The following is a 17,235-nucleotide window of genomic DNA, read 5'->3' on the forward strand; positions in this document are numbered from 1 at the left end:
TGAGAGAAAAATGAGCACCAGCCCATTTGTAAGCCCACATGAATGAGGAACATCTATGGTTTTCTGCGTAAACCTGAGAAATTGGGAAGTGGCTTGTCAAGTACCTTTAAGAAGATTACAGCAATTTCAGTGAGCTCCATTTGTCTGAGATAAAGAGGACTCCTAATAAATCATTACTCATTATCTCAAGGCCTCTGTGTTAATTTTCTTTAGTCCATCCAATTAGTGTGTTTCTGTAACAAACATTTATAAAACTTAATTTTCAGATCCTGTCAGATAAGTGTCGAGAGACGGTCCACAGGCTTTGCTGAGATTTCTAGGCCCTGACTGATTGTTTGTGTATTACAAAAGCCCAAGAATGAAAATTGGGTCCTATTGATTCTAATTAGGGAAACATTAAATAAGATTTACCTAGAAACAGTGCTGCCGGTGATTCCATTTTCTGAATGATGGGAATTCCTCAGCTTCAACCAAATTTCTCTGACCCCTCCAGTCAGGTATCCATTGACTTGAGGAAAACAGGTACCATTTTCCTTGACCTAGAAGAACTGGAATCAAGCTTTCCTTTGGTTACATGTTTGCACCCTTTATTATTGCATTTTCTTCTAATCCTGCGCATCTAGTGGCTGCTGACAGGTTTTGTTACATTGTCAGAGCAATGGAAGTTGAAACTTTTCCAAGCGTAACTAAAAATACAGGGTGTTGTTTCTATAGCATCTGCAAGAAAGAAATGTTATTCTTTGCAGATCCTGCAAATTAAAAAAGAATCTTTAAATTTAAATTTTTTTAATTTTAAATTTTTTCTCTAGAAAATATCATATTTGGGAATATCTCCTCCCAAATCTGCACTTTTAATTTGATGATAATTGAGTATTGCTGCCAGTGAATGTTTATCTGTTGCTTATTTGCAATAAATATAATTCATATGGCAGCCATAATAATAAAATTTTAAAATATGTCAGAAAAATTGCTAATTATGACATGGATAAGCCTCCTTGTTATTTCGTTAAAGGAGGCTAAAAAAATGCTGTTTTCAATTCTAAAGTGTATTTTGGGTTAAAAAGTTAAAAACTCACGGTGAAAGAAAAATGATCCACTAAACGAAGAGAAAACTTTGCCTTTCCCCACAAAAATCCCATTTAATGCCCTAGTTTTCTAGAGTAACAGTACATAGAACATTGAAATGTTTGGGTTTATTCTTACCCATTTGCATCTCCTCACTTCGAAGAAAGTATAAAATCTAAAGCTACACACAGAAATGGAAAACAGGGCCAACAAGAAAAATCATTCCATTGGCGAGGCTTTACAACCCCCTCCATAAACTGGCACATGCCCCGAGCCATAAAACACATTTGATATGAAGCTTTCCATTTGTCTCTAGTGTTTATTTTATGAAGGATTTTAAACACATATATCACAAATTTCAGACAGATAAATCTGAACCAGAGAATGAACTAAAGACAGCAGATCAAAAGAGAGGATTAAAGAATTAGACACTCTGAAGACAAAATACTGTAACATTTAAGTAGGAGTATTTTTCTGCAAGCTGATAGTGGCTATATTTGGAAGATTGGCTGGGTGTGTGAGGAGGGGGAGAAAGGAAAGAAATTCCTATTTAATGCATCCCACAGAGATAGAGTTATATAGCCAGCAATTCACCCAGGCAGAAGGGCTCTGACCTTTGCCCTTCTTTAAAGGAATTAAGACAATTAACGACTTTCATGGCCATTACGACTGTAGGCATTAGTAATTCTTTGCCTCCCACGTTATATTCTATATTTCAATGGTTTACTGTGGATTTTTATTTTAAAGCTGTTGTATACTATTTAATCTGCTTCCCCAAATCCCACTTAAGAATCAAAGAGGAAACCCAGAAAGCATCTAACTTCTCTTATCTGTCTGCTATAAAAAATTTCATTACAGGACAGATGCTTCATTCCAGCCAAGGCAGGTAGAGCAAAGAAGAAGAAGAAAGGGATACATTCCATTACAAATGCAGCGGCTTCTTTCTCGCTATGCATTTTCCCGAACACTGTTTAATATACATAAATTGATCCGTAAACAGAATAGCTTGGGTTTATCGCAGGTGATTTGAATTATTTTTCAAAATGCAACATCCTTTAGGGTTTGTGAAAGAGGGGTGATGCTACTAGTGATTCTGTAGTGCTCTGGTCTCATCCTGCAGATAACAAGATCGTCTCACATTTGTTGGTGGCTGAACCGGAGAAGATCTATGCCATGCCTGACCCTACCGTCCCAGACAGTGACATCAAAGCCCTCACTACACTGTGCGACCTGGCCGACCGAGAGTTGGTGGTTATCATTGGATGGGCGAAGCATATTCCAGGTACATTTTCTGAAAAGAAAAAAAAAATGAAAAAGAAAAGAAAAGGTTGCAATTAATTCCCTAGGTTGTAGGTGTAGATTTAGGCAAATTCAAAATCTCCTCATTAGGATTTTTTTGAACCTTTACATTTGTTTATATCTTACTTCATTTAGAGCTTTTCTAATCCTAATAGAATCATAAACCTTTTTATGTCTGTACCATCTTGAACTCTTGTTCATTATCTTTTCTTATGTGAAAGTACTATTGCCAACATAAGATAAAGAGAATAGAACTTTTAAAAACATTTCTTTTAAATGTTCAAAATTCTGAGCTTTCCCCTAAGAAAATACTTCTACTTTTCTTTTCACTTTAAAAAAATCTTTTTGCCAGTAATAATCTAATGTACCTTTTTTCCTTTTAAGATTCATTCATTTTGTTGCTCCTGGTGGCTATTTATACTGAATTGCTGTTCATATGCACAAGCTTTGCTTTGGTTTACAATTTGATATTTATCATAAATTTACACATAAGTTATGAAGATAAATGTTAAATTAACATCATAAATTTTCTCCTTTGGTAACTTAAAAGTAGTATTTTTAAATCTCCTATCACTTTTTTTTCTTGGCCCATCCTGTGATACCAATAAACACATACCCAATCACAAGTTTTGAGAATTTTAGTAATTGAATGATTTTTTTGTGTGTTTGCTTGAACTTTGATCTTTAAATGGTTTATAAACAAGTTTTGGAGAGATGAGCAATGTTTTTCTGGTACAGTTAACTTATTTCTGTCTCCTTAAACTAGTTTGTCTTTATGCTTTGAATGCTACAGTAATTTCTTTAATCAAATTGATGGAAGCCTCTTTCCCAGCCCACACTGAAACCAATTTATTGGTCATGATACGCCAGCCATGTTGCTAACAGTCGTAACGAACTGTCAGGCGATATCGCAGTGAAGCTAATTTGAAGTCATTAGGTGTGCAGGGTGCAGGCGACAATTTGTTACAGTGGTTAGGAACACAGCTGACATTTCTGAATGGCTTGGTTCGGCGCAGTTCTAGATGAGGCCAAGCAAATTGTAAACTAATTTAAACATCACTCTGTATTATACCAGCTACTTTGTCTTACACTGTTTGCTAATAAAGCACCCCAAATTAAGTCAAAACTCGTTAAATAGGTGAGCTTGAGTGTGTTCTGTAGAAGATAGCTACACAAGGGCTACTGCGTGTAAAAGAAGGATGAGAATTTGATCAGGTGGATAGTTGATATTGCATTTGGGTTGTAGTCACAGCTAGATAACTTTCAGAAAAAGCAAAAACAGCACAATAGGATATGCTAAAAGATGTTAAGACGTTTGAGAATTGTGGCAATGGGAACAGCCAGAATTTGCTTGCACAATATATGAACATTTATTTGGAAAGGAAGTGTTATGAAGGGTTTTAGAGCAGAATGAGACAAAGCTAACATTTGTTGAGGTGTTTGGAGGTACTATTTTAGACAATCAATATATATTATATCATTTATATTCATGTATTTTATCATTATATATACACTCATGTACATAATGTATATGTGTACACCCACACATGCGCACATATACATATATACTCACACATTTGAAATATTGTTATTCTAACCCAGGTTTCTTAGCCTTGACACTATTGGTATTTGGAACTAGATCATCCTTTGTTGTGGGGGGCTGTCCTGTTCATGCTAGGATATATAGCAGCATCCTTCGCTTCAACCCACCAGCACCCTTGAGTTGTGACAAAAATGTCTGTAGACATGACCTGATGTCCCCTGAGGAGCAAAATTGCGCCCCCCTCCACCCCAATTGAGAACGATTGTTCTAAGCCAAGAATGAGATATTATTATCCTTAATTCAAAGTTAGGGAGATTTGAGGCAGAGGGAGGTGAAAACACTAGCACAAGTTCACAAATGTATCCAGTGCTTTCAAAGCATATATTTAGCATTGCTTCCTGGGGTAGAATTAGGATATTTTAGTGTCCCAGTTGATTGCACTTGAAAGAGCCATTTCAAAATAATGATGATGATAGTTATTGTTATTAATAACAACAGCATGAAAAGCTATGTCACTATGACTCCAAACTACTCACTCTTTCAGAGAACTCTACCCAAGTTCTTCCTGAATGAAGGGATCTGTTAAGCCAATATTTTGATATGGTGCAGACATTCCATAATAAGGACGGAGAAAACTCCACAACTCCTTTCCAACGTTCGCTAGTAAAGAAAAGTCAGTGATAAATTTGTGGGTCCAGTTGTGCTTCTAAGTAGAAATGTCAGCTTGCAAAAGAACCTGTCACAGTAAAGGGGCTCTAGTGACTTTTGTGAAGACAGTAACTTTAAATAACTATGAGTAACTGCATTTCCAGTGGTGGAAACAATTACTATACGATTATGTGTTCCGTCTTAAGCTGAGGCTTAGAATTGGCGGAGACTGACGTTATTCTCTCCCTCCATGGCAAATGCCAGAGGAGGTCACTGTGGAGTGATGACTCATAGCTCTGGTTTTTGTGATACCCTGAGGGTGTTTTAAATGATTGCAAGGAGTGTCTTGGCTTTTCAGAAAGGGATTAGCAAAACAAGAATTAAATGAAATTCTTTTTAACTTTTGAACAGTAAGTGTGCCATCCAGTGTTTTGAGATGAGAGAGGATGCTCTGCATCACATTGCTGGTATACCTGGGCTCAGGGGGCTTGGGCACAGCAGCAATGTGGAGTCTGGGCTGGGAGGGTAAAGACAAAGAGAATATAAAGATAAAAGTCACATTTCTGCCTTGGTAAAAGTAAAATCGTGTTCTTGATAACAGGACCCAGTCCTGATAACGGGGGTTAGAGCTGGAATGAAAGGCAAATCAGAATTGAAATTTTACTTGTCTTAGTCTTAACTTGAAAACTCTGTTTTAGTAACCATTATGGTGAAATTAAAGTGAAATCTTTTTTTTAATGTAATACAATTTCCATCTTTGCTCTCTGTATGCTATTCTCAGTTTGTATAATCACACACACAGACACACACAGAAAGACACACATACCTTTTTAAAATTAAATTTAACCTCTAAGATAAGATCGGTGGTCTTTCTGCACTGCTGAGAATGTACTCTTGTATCCTTGCTTTCGCTACATAAAAAAGTAAAGAATTCAACAAAAGGAAATATTGAAGAAAAATACATATGGAGTGGGGTTTTTTTTTATCAGTAAATAGAATTAGTTGACTGACTTAAATAAATCATATAAATGGAAAAGTGTGTTGTTATGAAACATGACCAGACTTTATCTACAGAAGAGAAAAGATCACGAGGTCTTTAGAAAAAGCTTGACTTTACTTGGAGGAGCATGAGGGCACAAGAACAGATGATGGTGCCCTAATAGCCCTTTTTAAGAATGACAGGGCCCCGCCATTAGCATCCTTTTATATCCTTGGAAATTGCTCATGCCTCGCTTTTCTGGTTCCTATCTGCCTGAGTCTTTTTTATTTCTCTTTCAATTTCGTCCGCGCTCGGATAAGCGCATGCTAACACAATATGATTGAGCTGTAGAATGGAACGCTGTCGCCTCTAATCTCTTTTATGTAGATACGGAGGTGCTGCACACTCCACTTCATTCTCTCTCCATTGTTGGCCTTTTTTAGAATGGGCTGCCAAGTCATGGAGGCTGCGTCAAATATTAGAGCTAGGTTTCACCCGGTGTGATAAGACGATTATCAGCCCAGCCGTCAGATCTGTTATTGTTCTTTTCGGTTGATTAAAATATTATTATGTACTGTAACTTTCTTAGCAAAATGCAAGAAGGTGCTTAGTCAGATGGTGCTTAAAAAAGCGTAACCCATATTAGCTGACCTATATAAGTGGCTTAAATATATTTATGGATCTCGCCAGACAGTTTATTTTAAAAGAATAGAAAGGTATTTGGACAATTAAGGGGATGGATGCATTTTAGAAATTTTTTTCCTTTATTAAATGTGGCAACTTTTCGGGTAGACTTGTTTATTTTTAATGTGAGAAATTAAACGATTACCTACTAAGGAAGGAATACTCTGCTCAAGTTTGGGGCCTATCAGTCACATTTCTAAAATCACGTCTATTGTAATAACATCTAGCAGGAAAAAAAACTATAATTTTTCTTCATACGAGTGAAGGCAGGAAATAGTAAGCTCTAAAAGAAAACCACGCTAGGAAGGTAATGTGATGAAACAATCGTTATGTATAGTTATTCACGTTAGAAACAGAAATCTAAAGTGTGGAAATCATTATTTTCCATTTATGCAAAAACGTTTTTTTGCAAAAACATTCAGTTAGAACAATATATCAAAAATTGCTCAATGAGTTGGCTCTTCATATTTTTCCCAACAGAAGTATAGACTTTTCTAGAAATGACAAATCTCTAAAGAACATGGATAAAGTATTTTCTACATTAGGATACAAATTTTGTGGGAGAATGCTAAAGAATATTTTGAACATTTATTGCTAGTGATACTGTTTAAAGATATATTTGTTGTTTGAATGCATTTTATGTAGAGATCAATTTTTAAGATTATGTCATCCCCCAACCAAAGTTGTAGAGTTTCATCTTTTACGTGCCCATTACTCATCTTAAATTGGTAGCCCCATTAAGTCATTACAATATGTGCTAAAGCACACAGAAAAGTGGTGGGAATAATTACTGTAAGAATATGTTTCCATTTTGTAACACAAAGTATGTTTCCATGTGTATTTCTGTGTGATTATGGTTTGATGTTCAAGAAACAGGGCATGGTTGACTAAGAGAGAGTTATATCATATGTAAATAGCATATCATGTATAATAGTTATATCACATGTAAGTAGCACCTAATACTCTGTTTCAGATCTCTATCATTGACACTTGAAAAATGTTTTATTGATTAGTTGATTAAAAAATATGTATGGGACCAGCCCACTGCCGTAGTGGTTGGATTCACACACTACACTTCGGCAGCCTGGGGTTCACCGGTTCAGATCCCGGGTGCAGACCTACACACCACTCATCAAGCCATGCTGTGGTGGCGTCCAACATACAAAGTAGAGGAAGATGGGCACAGATGTTAGCTCAGGGCCACTCTTCCTCAAACAAAAAGAGGAAGAATGGCTACAGATGTTAGCTCAGGGCCAATCTTCCTCACACATACACAAAAAATATTTATATATGCATAGCACAAAACTGTTAACTGACTCTGAGGCTCTACCCTCCACCCCATCCCATAACTGAATCTACATGTAGTTGTAATTTCTACTTTGCTATGAATGAATGAAAGTGATTATAGCTTCTTTTCTCAGGATTAGTTTTTCTTTTGTGTGTGTAACATAATGATTTCAGAGCTATGAAGTAGTTGAGTCTTTTAGTTAAGTGGAAAAAATGTCACTTAATAATACTATTTAAACAATAAATATATGCATTTACCAAATATTTGGAGGTTAAATTTTTTTTTTTGCTTTTTCTCTCCAAATCCCCCCAGTACATAGTTGTATATTTTAGTTGTGGGTCCTTCTAGTTGTGGCATGTGGAACGCCACCTCAACATGACCCAATGAGTGGTGTCACGTCCTGGCCCAGGATCCAAACCAGTGAAACCCAGGGCCTCAGAATCAGAGTGCGCAAACCACTGGGCCATGAGGCAGGCCCCCTGCAGGTTAAATTTACTGTAGCTGGTAGTTGTATACCTGTGTACCCGGAGTTGTGGTATATAAGGTTAGAATGATTCTGAAAGTAAAATCAGAAAACCTGAGTGGTAGTTGAGTAATTTTTTTAAGTTATTTAATTGCTCTAGCCATTACTTACATTGTGAAAATCAAATGAGGAAGAAAATATACATGCAAGTTATACACATATGTATAATTAATTTGCAAATTATAAAGCATGACCTAAACGTAAAAGATTCAATGTTCATTTTAGTTTCTAAGAAACTGCACATATATCTGCCATTTTCTTGCAATTAAAATGAAGTGACCAAAAAGTTAGTATTCATAAAAGTGGTTTTAAAAAATATTCAGAATAAATACCGGTTTCAATAGCAAGTGGAGGGCGGGGAGCTTATGTAATCAGGAGGATCATTGTATGGACATTATCATGGTTCTGTGCTAGGTGGGCAGGATCATTAGTATCTAAATAATGTAGTCTGTCCTCCTTGGCCAAACCTAGAATAACTGAATGCTTATCAGTTTCTGAAGTCACAACTGTGACATGAAAATATAAGATATGTTGTGGAAAAAAATAATCTGAAATATCTCCTAAAGACTTCTTCATTTTCCACAGCTACCCTTGCTAGAAATGAAAAAGAACAGACCAACAGACAAGTTACAAGGTTTCCCAGACAGAGACCCAGTTTCAAGAGACACCCCAAATATTGTTAAATATGCTCCCAGAGACCCATCCTCACCATTCAGTGCCACTGTTTGTGACCTAATGCTCCATTCTGTCACCATGTTGAATTACCTGTGCTCGCGTGACCTCTCTTCCAGCATTACTTCTGCTCAATTACAAGCTGCCCCCAAAATATATTTGCCATCCATACATGGCCATGCCATTGTATACATCTGATCAAAGAGAAATCATAATTTCATAGCAATCATGCATATAATGTCAGTATTTGAGTGTCTGGTCTGTACCTAACAGTGTGTTTGGTACTATGGGAAATATAAAAGATATTTTATAGAAATATAAAAGGAAATATAAAAGAGAGATTTATGACATATCTCTACCATGAATCATGTGTCTATGTCTACATAGATGTATATGCATATATGTGTGCCTATATGTGTGATAATCTCCTTTTTCATGGGATCAAGCTTTAAAGACAAAAATAACTAAGATCTATATAGTTCTTTATTGTTTATGAAGCACTTTCACAAACTTTTATTGGATGTCCACAACAATTGTGTAGGTAGGTTTTATTCTTGTTATCCCTGCTTTATAGATGAGCCAACCTGAGAGTCAGGAAGTTTGACCCACACTGTTAATAATGTTACTCACACCCATAGAATATTTAATTTAAATGACTTTTTACCAGTAGCTTCATTATGCCTTTCTTCCCACTCCTTGTGTACTTCCTCATGTTCTTTGTCATTTGTTCCACATTACCCACCCGCCTCTCATAACAAGTCTTGGCGAATGGGGAGCATATTTTACCTATCTTTAAATTTTGTCTATACATTTACAAAATGAAAGATCAAAGGAAAAAAGGATGAATCAGAAAGGAAATGCATGACACATCTTCAAATCGGTAAAAATCCAGGCGTTTGGATGGTAGTCTACCCTAGAGATCCCTGATCACAAATTTTAATGAAACACAGAATGACTGTTTAGCTGTTCATCTGAATAGGTGGAAAAGTCCTTAAATGATTGGTGGCTAAAGTAAGATGCCCCCCCTCCCCGACTCTGTTCAGATTCACTGGGCATTGAATTTGATTGAGAGTTATAGGTAAACTGGAGCAGAAGTGAGTTGAGTGACTTCCAAGCATAGCAAATATCCAAAATATTAGCTTCACCACTTAGCATTGAGTCAGTTTCTTCCTCCCTGCTTCTCTTCTCCTGTTCCTTCCTCCCTTCCTTCCTTCCTTGCATAAGCGTTTCATGAGCTCTGTGTCAGGCACTGTGCACGAAGGACACACACATGCATACAGCATGGGTTCTGCTTTAAAGACCCTTCCAGTGTAGCCGGTGACTCAGAAAGACAAATTGACATCTGTAACCCAGTGGTGAGGGCTGGGATAGTGCTCCCACACCGAGTCTCATAGAAGCATGGAAGGAACAGCGTGGGGAGAAGGTATGGCGAAGGCCTCATCACGAAAAACCTTCAATTTCATGCTAAGGAAATAACACTTTACACTCAAGGCAAATGAGGAGCCATTAAAATTTTGAACTGAGTGGCATGGTTGGAACTGCCTTTTGAAAAGATCAAAATCAGAGCTTTTGAGTCAACTTACATAAAGATTACCCAACATTTTTGAAAATAACGTTACATTCCCGGGTGTTGAAGATTTCTATAAGTACTGTGTCCTAAAATATGATAACATTTTCAGGCACGTGCTTGGTAATTGCTAAGCTCTTTAGAATGATAAGGGGACAGGATGACTTCAGTCATGCAGTGTATTAGATACCATGATCTTTCAGAAGCCTGAAATAGCCTGGAATCTACCTGAGGATGATCAAAACACAGACATCCTACAGAGGTGGCCCAACTCCTAGATAGGTGTTCTGGAATTCTGTTTGCTAATGAAGCTGTTGCTTCTGACTTTTAGGTTCTTCTCAAGGCTACTTGATGAGTTCAAGAGAGAAAGACTTTTGTGTCTCATGAAAAAATTGTTATATGAAAGCTGGTGTAGTTAGGATAATCCATATATCTTGAAATGCTTAATTAAAATATCTTTTTCAACCTCTAAAAGGAGAATTTGAGGGAAAAGAGCAGGACAGGATGCTGGCATGTTTTGCTTCTCCCTTTGCTCCTTTTTGACCCTCTCTCCAACCCTAATCCCACCTCCCTTCTCTGGGCTGCTTGCCCTTTTTCCCCTGTGTCCCCCTTTATCTGCCTCAGCCAATCTCCAAATGAATGCGTGTCTATCCTGGCCTTGGCTTTGACACTCTGGATATATTGATTAATAGTTGCCCTAAGCTCCTTTTAGCAAATCAAATTTTCACTTTTAGCAAGGATTTCGCCTCTGATTTATTCAGCAAAGTGAAATGCACTAAATTGACTTTGACATTCAGGGAAAATGGCTGAAAAACAAAGAACAGAGGAAAGAGATATAAATTGTGTGGCAGCTGGAGACTTCGAGCATCAGAGAGACAGTTTTCCATAGAAGACAGCATCATCTAAAAGCACTTTTTAAACACACAGAGAAGGAATGTCTTCAAAAAGATTTGACTGCTGAGTCTTCTTTCTGCAGGAGGGTGTAGGTATTACTCAGCTGAACTCAGAATTTCTGGTACCATACGTTATATTTTGTAGATAAAAAATAGCTGCATAATCCAGGATTGCATGTATCAAAATTAGTTTATGAAAGCTGGGAAAGCAGGAAAAGAAATGTTCAAGTCATCCCACACAAAATCGAACGGTCAACCTGAAAGTGTTAGTGCATCATCGTAGTGTGTGTGTGTGTGTTGTGTGTATGTGTGTGCTGTAAAGAATGGAGCTTTTTCATCACCATAATGAGAATTCGAAATAATTTTGGATCACGCACCTTGGTCTAGAAAAGCCACGTGACTTTGCTTCTCTGTGTTCCTTTTTCCCAAGAATGTCAGCCTTGGCAGTGTTCTTTATGGGACGAAGTCAACCTACTTCCTTGTAGACCAAGGTTCAATGAATAAGGAGCCGTCAGGTTCAAGATACAAAGTGTGATTGGATGTGTAAAAAGAAAGGGTGCTGGTGTGGATGGAGCAAAGAGGAAAGGGAGTTGAACGGAACTCACGCTGGGCACTTGGGGAGGAATTAAAGGTGTGAGGAATATCGGGGACTATTTTTTGATATTGTGATCTAATCGACTGTTGCATCACCTCTGTTGAAAGATTATCAGAGTAGCAAAAGGAGAAGGGGAAGATGAAATCCACAGCTGGAAGTTGCTGTTCATTTACCTCCTTCCTGTTCAGTATGAATTTTCCTTCTTCACCAAAATCGGGGTCCACAATAGTCAAGGGCCTGCCCTCCCTTCACTATATATTTTATGATTCTCTTTCCTTTACTTTTCAACAAATCTATGTTCACATTGACCCAAGCTGTCCGTATCAGTGGCATTTTACAAGTCAGGTAATATCTTAACACTGTGCCAGATGCGCCCATAGGCATGTGGTTTTCCTCAAATCAAGCTGCTTCCTCCCCATTTCAAGCCAGTTTTCAACCCTCATCAATGACTCGTAATTAGAAGAATCCAATTAGAAAAACCTGTTTAACCTGCCCAAATCATTTTAATTGACCACACTTTCTAAGAAGTTTATGCTGTATGATAAACAGACCTAACACCTCCATTTGTTTATAAATACCTTGATATTTCTCTTAAGAAGAAAACTTTCCTCTTTTTTTCCCAGAGTAAAAAAACCATGATTTTTTTTTCTTTGAAGCTATCAACTACTTTTATTTTTATTTATTTTTGACAGGGTATTTTTTTTTTTGCTTCCAGTGAGAATCAGGAATGACGTACAAATGTACAAACTCCAAGAAAAGAGGGTGTTCAGCTTTCGTTTTATACGTGGATCTCTTATGGTGCCGTTCAATATTATTAGAATATGAAGTAAAAAGTACTGGTGCATTGTAATTTAGTTCAAGAGAAAAATATAAGGGATAAATACCATCCCTTGGTAATTCTGAGAGCTCTAGTCAATTCAACGCAGTTAATCCCAAAATTTTACCAGTCTCCATTAATCACATATCTTTGCTTCCAATAAGGAAATTATATTTCCGTTGCCAGAATGGGCATTACATCCTAAATGCACATTGTTAGTATTACAAAATCCAGAAGGAGAAAAGAGCCATGTCTTCAACTGCGTTTTAGATTAAGCAAGCGAATGACTGGATGTCCAGGTCAGCAGCCCAGCCTATCCAGTTTCAGAGTCATCAGAGCCCAATTAAACACCGTAACTCCAGGGGTGTCTCTGAAGAGCAGCTCCCTCCTCTCCCTGGGAAAGAGACTTCACACCTGCTTAACCTACATTAGGAAAGGATTAATTCCCCGAAGTGCTGGACCCCTCAGCCAGTCAGCACGCTTGTGCCAGGGCACATGGTGGCCTGGGCTGAGGAGTTCCTGGGAAGACTCACTCCTCCTGACGTGGTCAGCACTTTAGGAAAAAGAAAGTCCAACTGTACTGACCCTGGTGCTCTTCTGTGCCATGGCAGAGCCCAGTGGCAGGGTGACTTCAACAGAGATTTGTGTACCTAAAAGAGGAATACACTCCCGAAGCTTGCTTCAACCGTGCACGCTACTCAGATTAACCTTTTGTGGGAAAACATGGAATAATTGCTTAAGGCATTTCAGGTTTATTTCTGTGAATTGTTTTTATTTGGAAGTAAAGTGCTCTATGATAGATTTTCCCCCAAATTTTAAAATATGGTTGCTTATTCAGAATCGTGCCTAGAGGAAGCTTTGTGACACCTTTTTTGAATAAATGGAATAATATCAAAGAGAGATCTCTTCACCCGCCAAAAAATCAATTCTTGGATGATAGAGCCATAATGGACCTTAGAAATCATTTGCTAGAATTTGGCATTTTAAGAGGAGGTACTATATTATTGTGGGTAGTGTACCATTTTTGGAGTTAGAGACCTTGGTTCAAGTTCTGATATTTCTACATGCCATGAACGCAGTTCATTTGTGTATAAGATAGGGATAATGATGTCTACTCTGTAGATTGCTAAGACAATCCATTGAGCTAGTAAACATAAAGTGCCCAATCCACTCTTTGACATGTAATTGTAAGTGTGCACTTAATGTTAAATGCCTTTCCTTGCGAATTCACTTGTGGATAAAGACACTCAAGACCAGGAAAGTTGAATGACTTACCGAAAGTCACAAGCTGATCAGTGGGAGAGTTGAGACCAAACTCAGATCTTTTAACTCTCAGTTGGGCACTATTGATATTTATTATTGTCATTACAAGTTTTTCAGAAAAGAATATACGTCCTTATGCATAGTATTAAATCTTATCAAGTTATCTTAACTTCATCTCTATTCTATATTATACCACATTATATTGCATTATATACAAACAAATGTATTTATATAGACAATATATTTCCTTATGATAAACAAGCAGTGAAAGTGTTATAAAAAATTATTTGGTATATTTCAAAAGTTGTATGCTACAAATTATAAGCAATAGATCCATCTTTTGTTAATCTTTGATATAGCCTGGGTATGGGTACAATATCTGAGTTTATGAGATCAAACCCTTTGATTTATCTATAGATCTGGCTTAATATCCTTCTATTTCATGCAGGGGGGTATGGTAGGGAGAAATCCCTGACTGAGGCATGAGGTTGGAACATGGCCTACAGCCCAAAGTGGCCAAGATTTTACACGACGGAGAATCTTGTTGCATAGCTAAGTGTCTAGATAACATAAGGATAAAATAATGTGAATGTACATTAATGTGAATGCTTATTTATAAAGCATTTCTGAATATACTTGCTATATAAACACTGATGCTATCTTTGCAAACAATGTCTCTGGCAAATCAGTATATAACATTTGGTTAAAATTATCTTGCAAGTAATCCACGGAGTTTAATTAACCTAGTCAGTTATCCGACCCATTACACTCACTGAGGGTTTTAAATTTTAACATCTCTATATTTGCCATGAAACTTTAACTGAAGCTTCCAAGGCAATTTTATATAGTTAGAATAGAATTATTTATTATTTAATTTGAATCTGACCATACTGTATGGGTATGGATGAATAAATTTTATATGGGCTGAGAGTGGGTGATGCGCTTATCTTCAAAACATCAACTATGAGAATATTTGAGATATCTGAATATGGTAATAGGTGCTATAAATTCAGTTTGACATTTTCCTAAATACTTTGTAATATTCAATTCCCCAAGACAAATACCGTGTATAATATATCCCTGTAGCAAGCTAATACCTATTCATTCATGCACTGAACCAAAATATATATTTTGAGAACCTACCGTATGTGGGCCTTACCCTAAAGCTGCTGTTTTTTTAAGAGATTGTTTCTGTCATTACTTTATGATTATGAGGCATAGTTGATCTACTATCAAAATAGCTTTTGAATTTTTATTTCGAGAACATTGCTTGGCAGCTCATTCAGGATCATGGTTTTCGTTTGCTGTCTCACATGCTCAAGAATCTTGCAGAAATGTTTTGAGAGTGATCGAAGTCAGATGTCAACCATGCCTCCTGGCCCAGTATTTCAGAGTCTACCACTCCACAACTCTCCATACCTGTGTTCTGTATATCAGTGATATTTTGTGGACGAAATTGAGGGCCAGCAGCTGCCTGAGAGGGTTTTTATGGTATTTTCCAGCCATATATATGTGGTTGTTCTGAAACCGTTGGATTTTAAATGGTTAAACTACCTGGGAAAATGGAGTCCTTTTATGAATAGAGGCCTACTTACAGCATTAGAGAGGATGGCAGTATTTTTACTTTAAGAAAAGGTTTTTCTTTTACCTTTACTTAATATGGGAATATCGAGCTGATTACAGCTATAGCTTTTCTCAAGATTATTAAGGTCACGGTGCATGTCCTGACATTAACTTTTGTTCTTGCCCGCAACAACACAGTTCAGAGGTGCGGGCTCCATGTTGCATGCCTCCTTGGCTTGTTATCCTCTTATCAAGCTCTTAGCATCCCTTTGTTTATTTGAGGCGACAGGAAGACTGTGTAAAGGCTGCTTAGTCAGGGATATCAGCCTTGTTGGCAGGGGAGTGATTGCCAGTTGAAAAACAAGGCATTATTGCTCATTTTTTCCCTCTTATTAGTTTGATTACATTTGCAAATCAAATCAATCCATCAGACATGATCAGGCCTCGTCCGCATTTTAAGGAATAGTAATCTCCGTCTAATAAGATGCAAATGTGTCACATCGGTAAGTAACCAATAAATCATCGTCTTGTCTTTGGCAATCATTAAATATCAGAACCAACAGTCAATTTTTAGTATTTTCAATTTGCGATATGCCGCTGGAATATAAAGATAGATGGACGTAATTACACAAACCAAACACTATTTCAGTTCATTCCAGACAGCAAATTTAGTGGAAGGTATAACTGGCTTGTCATCACACTACATTATTCCTAGCGGTTCATGCAAAGTTCACAGACGAGCTTCAAATGGACATTGGTTTTTTTTCAACTTCTAACAACGTCCCCACAATGGCAGGCAAACTTTGATGTAAGGACTTGAACTGACTTCTGTACGGCTGTCGCTATCAGATGCCAACGTGACAGGAGACACATGCTCCCTTCCGTCAGAAACTGCTGGCGGGGCCAGCTCCAATCTTCGATATTTTCTATTAAAAAGAAAATGAACTCACAAATGTAAAAATAAAGAGAAACAAAAACAACCAAGAACTCTTCAGATGATTTATGCCATCCTCCTCTATTTTGACAGAGTAGTTTACCCCTGGGGAAAAAGTGAAGACGAACTTCTTGTTTTTCTAAGTTTCGCATTTTTAGAGCTTCTCTGTTTGGGCACCGTTTCACCTAAGCCATTCTCTGTGATGATGTGCGAGTATGCAGTGATACCGCCAGGGAAGAAAGAGTGTGTTAATTTTGGGCACAATAGTGAAATGTTGACACCTATTAAAAGTTATAATTCAAAGGATCAGAAATGGAATTGTTTGGATGGAATATCTGATCTGAATGTCTTTTTCCCTAATTATGCTTGCTTGGCAACTCAATATCTTCCAGTGAACTGTGACAATTGCCCATTTATTTATTTATTCACTCATTCATTTATTTGCAGAAATTGTCTTCTCACAAATGGAGAATCCTCCGCAATCTCTTTTGCCTCTATTTGATTATCTCAATGTGATCAATATTCATATTTTTCCATCCTTTCTTAATATTTTTCTCTTGTCTGTTTCTCTTTTTCTGAATTCTACTACAAAAAAACCTTTAAAATCATTGATCTGATGAAATTTAAAATTTGCAACATTTCTCTCTTTGATTTTGTTTTTCTTCTCAGCCTCATCTAGTTACCAACAACACTTTGATTCTTTCCCTTTCTTCTCTACAAAAGTTATTTACTTTCTCCAGTGTGAGTCGCTAAATAGGATGTGAAGAACATATTTATATGACCTTAGTGCACCTGCTGCTTATTTTGGTGACAGTTCCAATTGTCACTGACTGATTCCAGTTTGTTGACAGATTTATCATGTTCTCTATGGTTAAAATTTAGAGCTTAACATTTGGCAGTGC

At 37.1% G+C, this 17,235-nt stretch overlaps 1 protein-coding gene across 18 annotated transcripts in view; it reads left to right on the top strand.

Moving 5' to 3' along the window:
• The window catches only part of ESRRG (estrogen related receptor gamma), a 599,908-nt gene that overhangs the window by 536,820 nt on the left and 45,853 nt on the right, over positions 1-17,235 (top strand). For all 18 annotated transcript variants that reach the window (XM_046680133.1, XM_046680125.1, XM_046680138.1 and 15 more), the window contains one exon: positions 2,186-2,347. In XM_046680133.1, the coding sequence (XP_046536089.1) occupies positions 2,186-2,347 (162 nt within the window). The remainder of the gene's footprint in view (positions 1-2,185; positions 2,348-17,235) is intronic.

This window comes from Equus quagga, chromosome 12 (genome assembly GCF_021613505.1).
Source record: "Equus quagga isolate Etosha38 chromosome 12, UCLA_HA_Equagga_1.0, whole genome shotgun sequence".
In the NCBI taxonomy this organism is placed as follows: domain Eukaryota; kingdom Metazoa; phylum Chordata; class Mammalia; order Perissodactyla; family Equidae; genus Equus; species Equus quagga.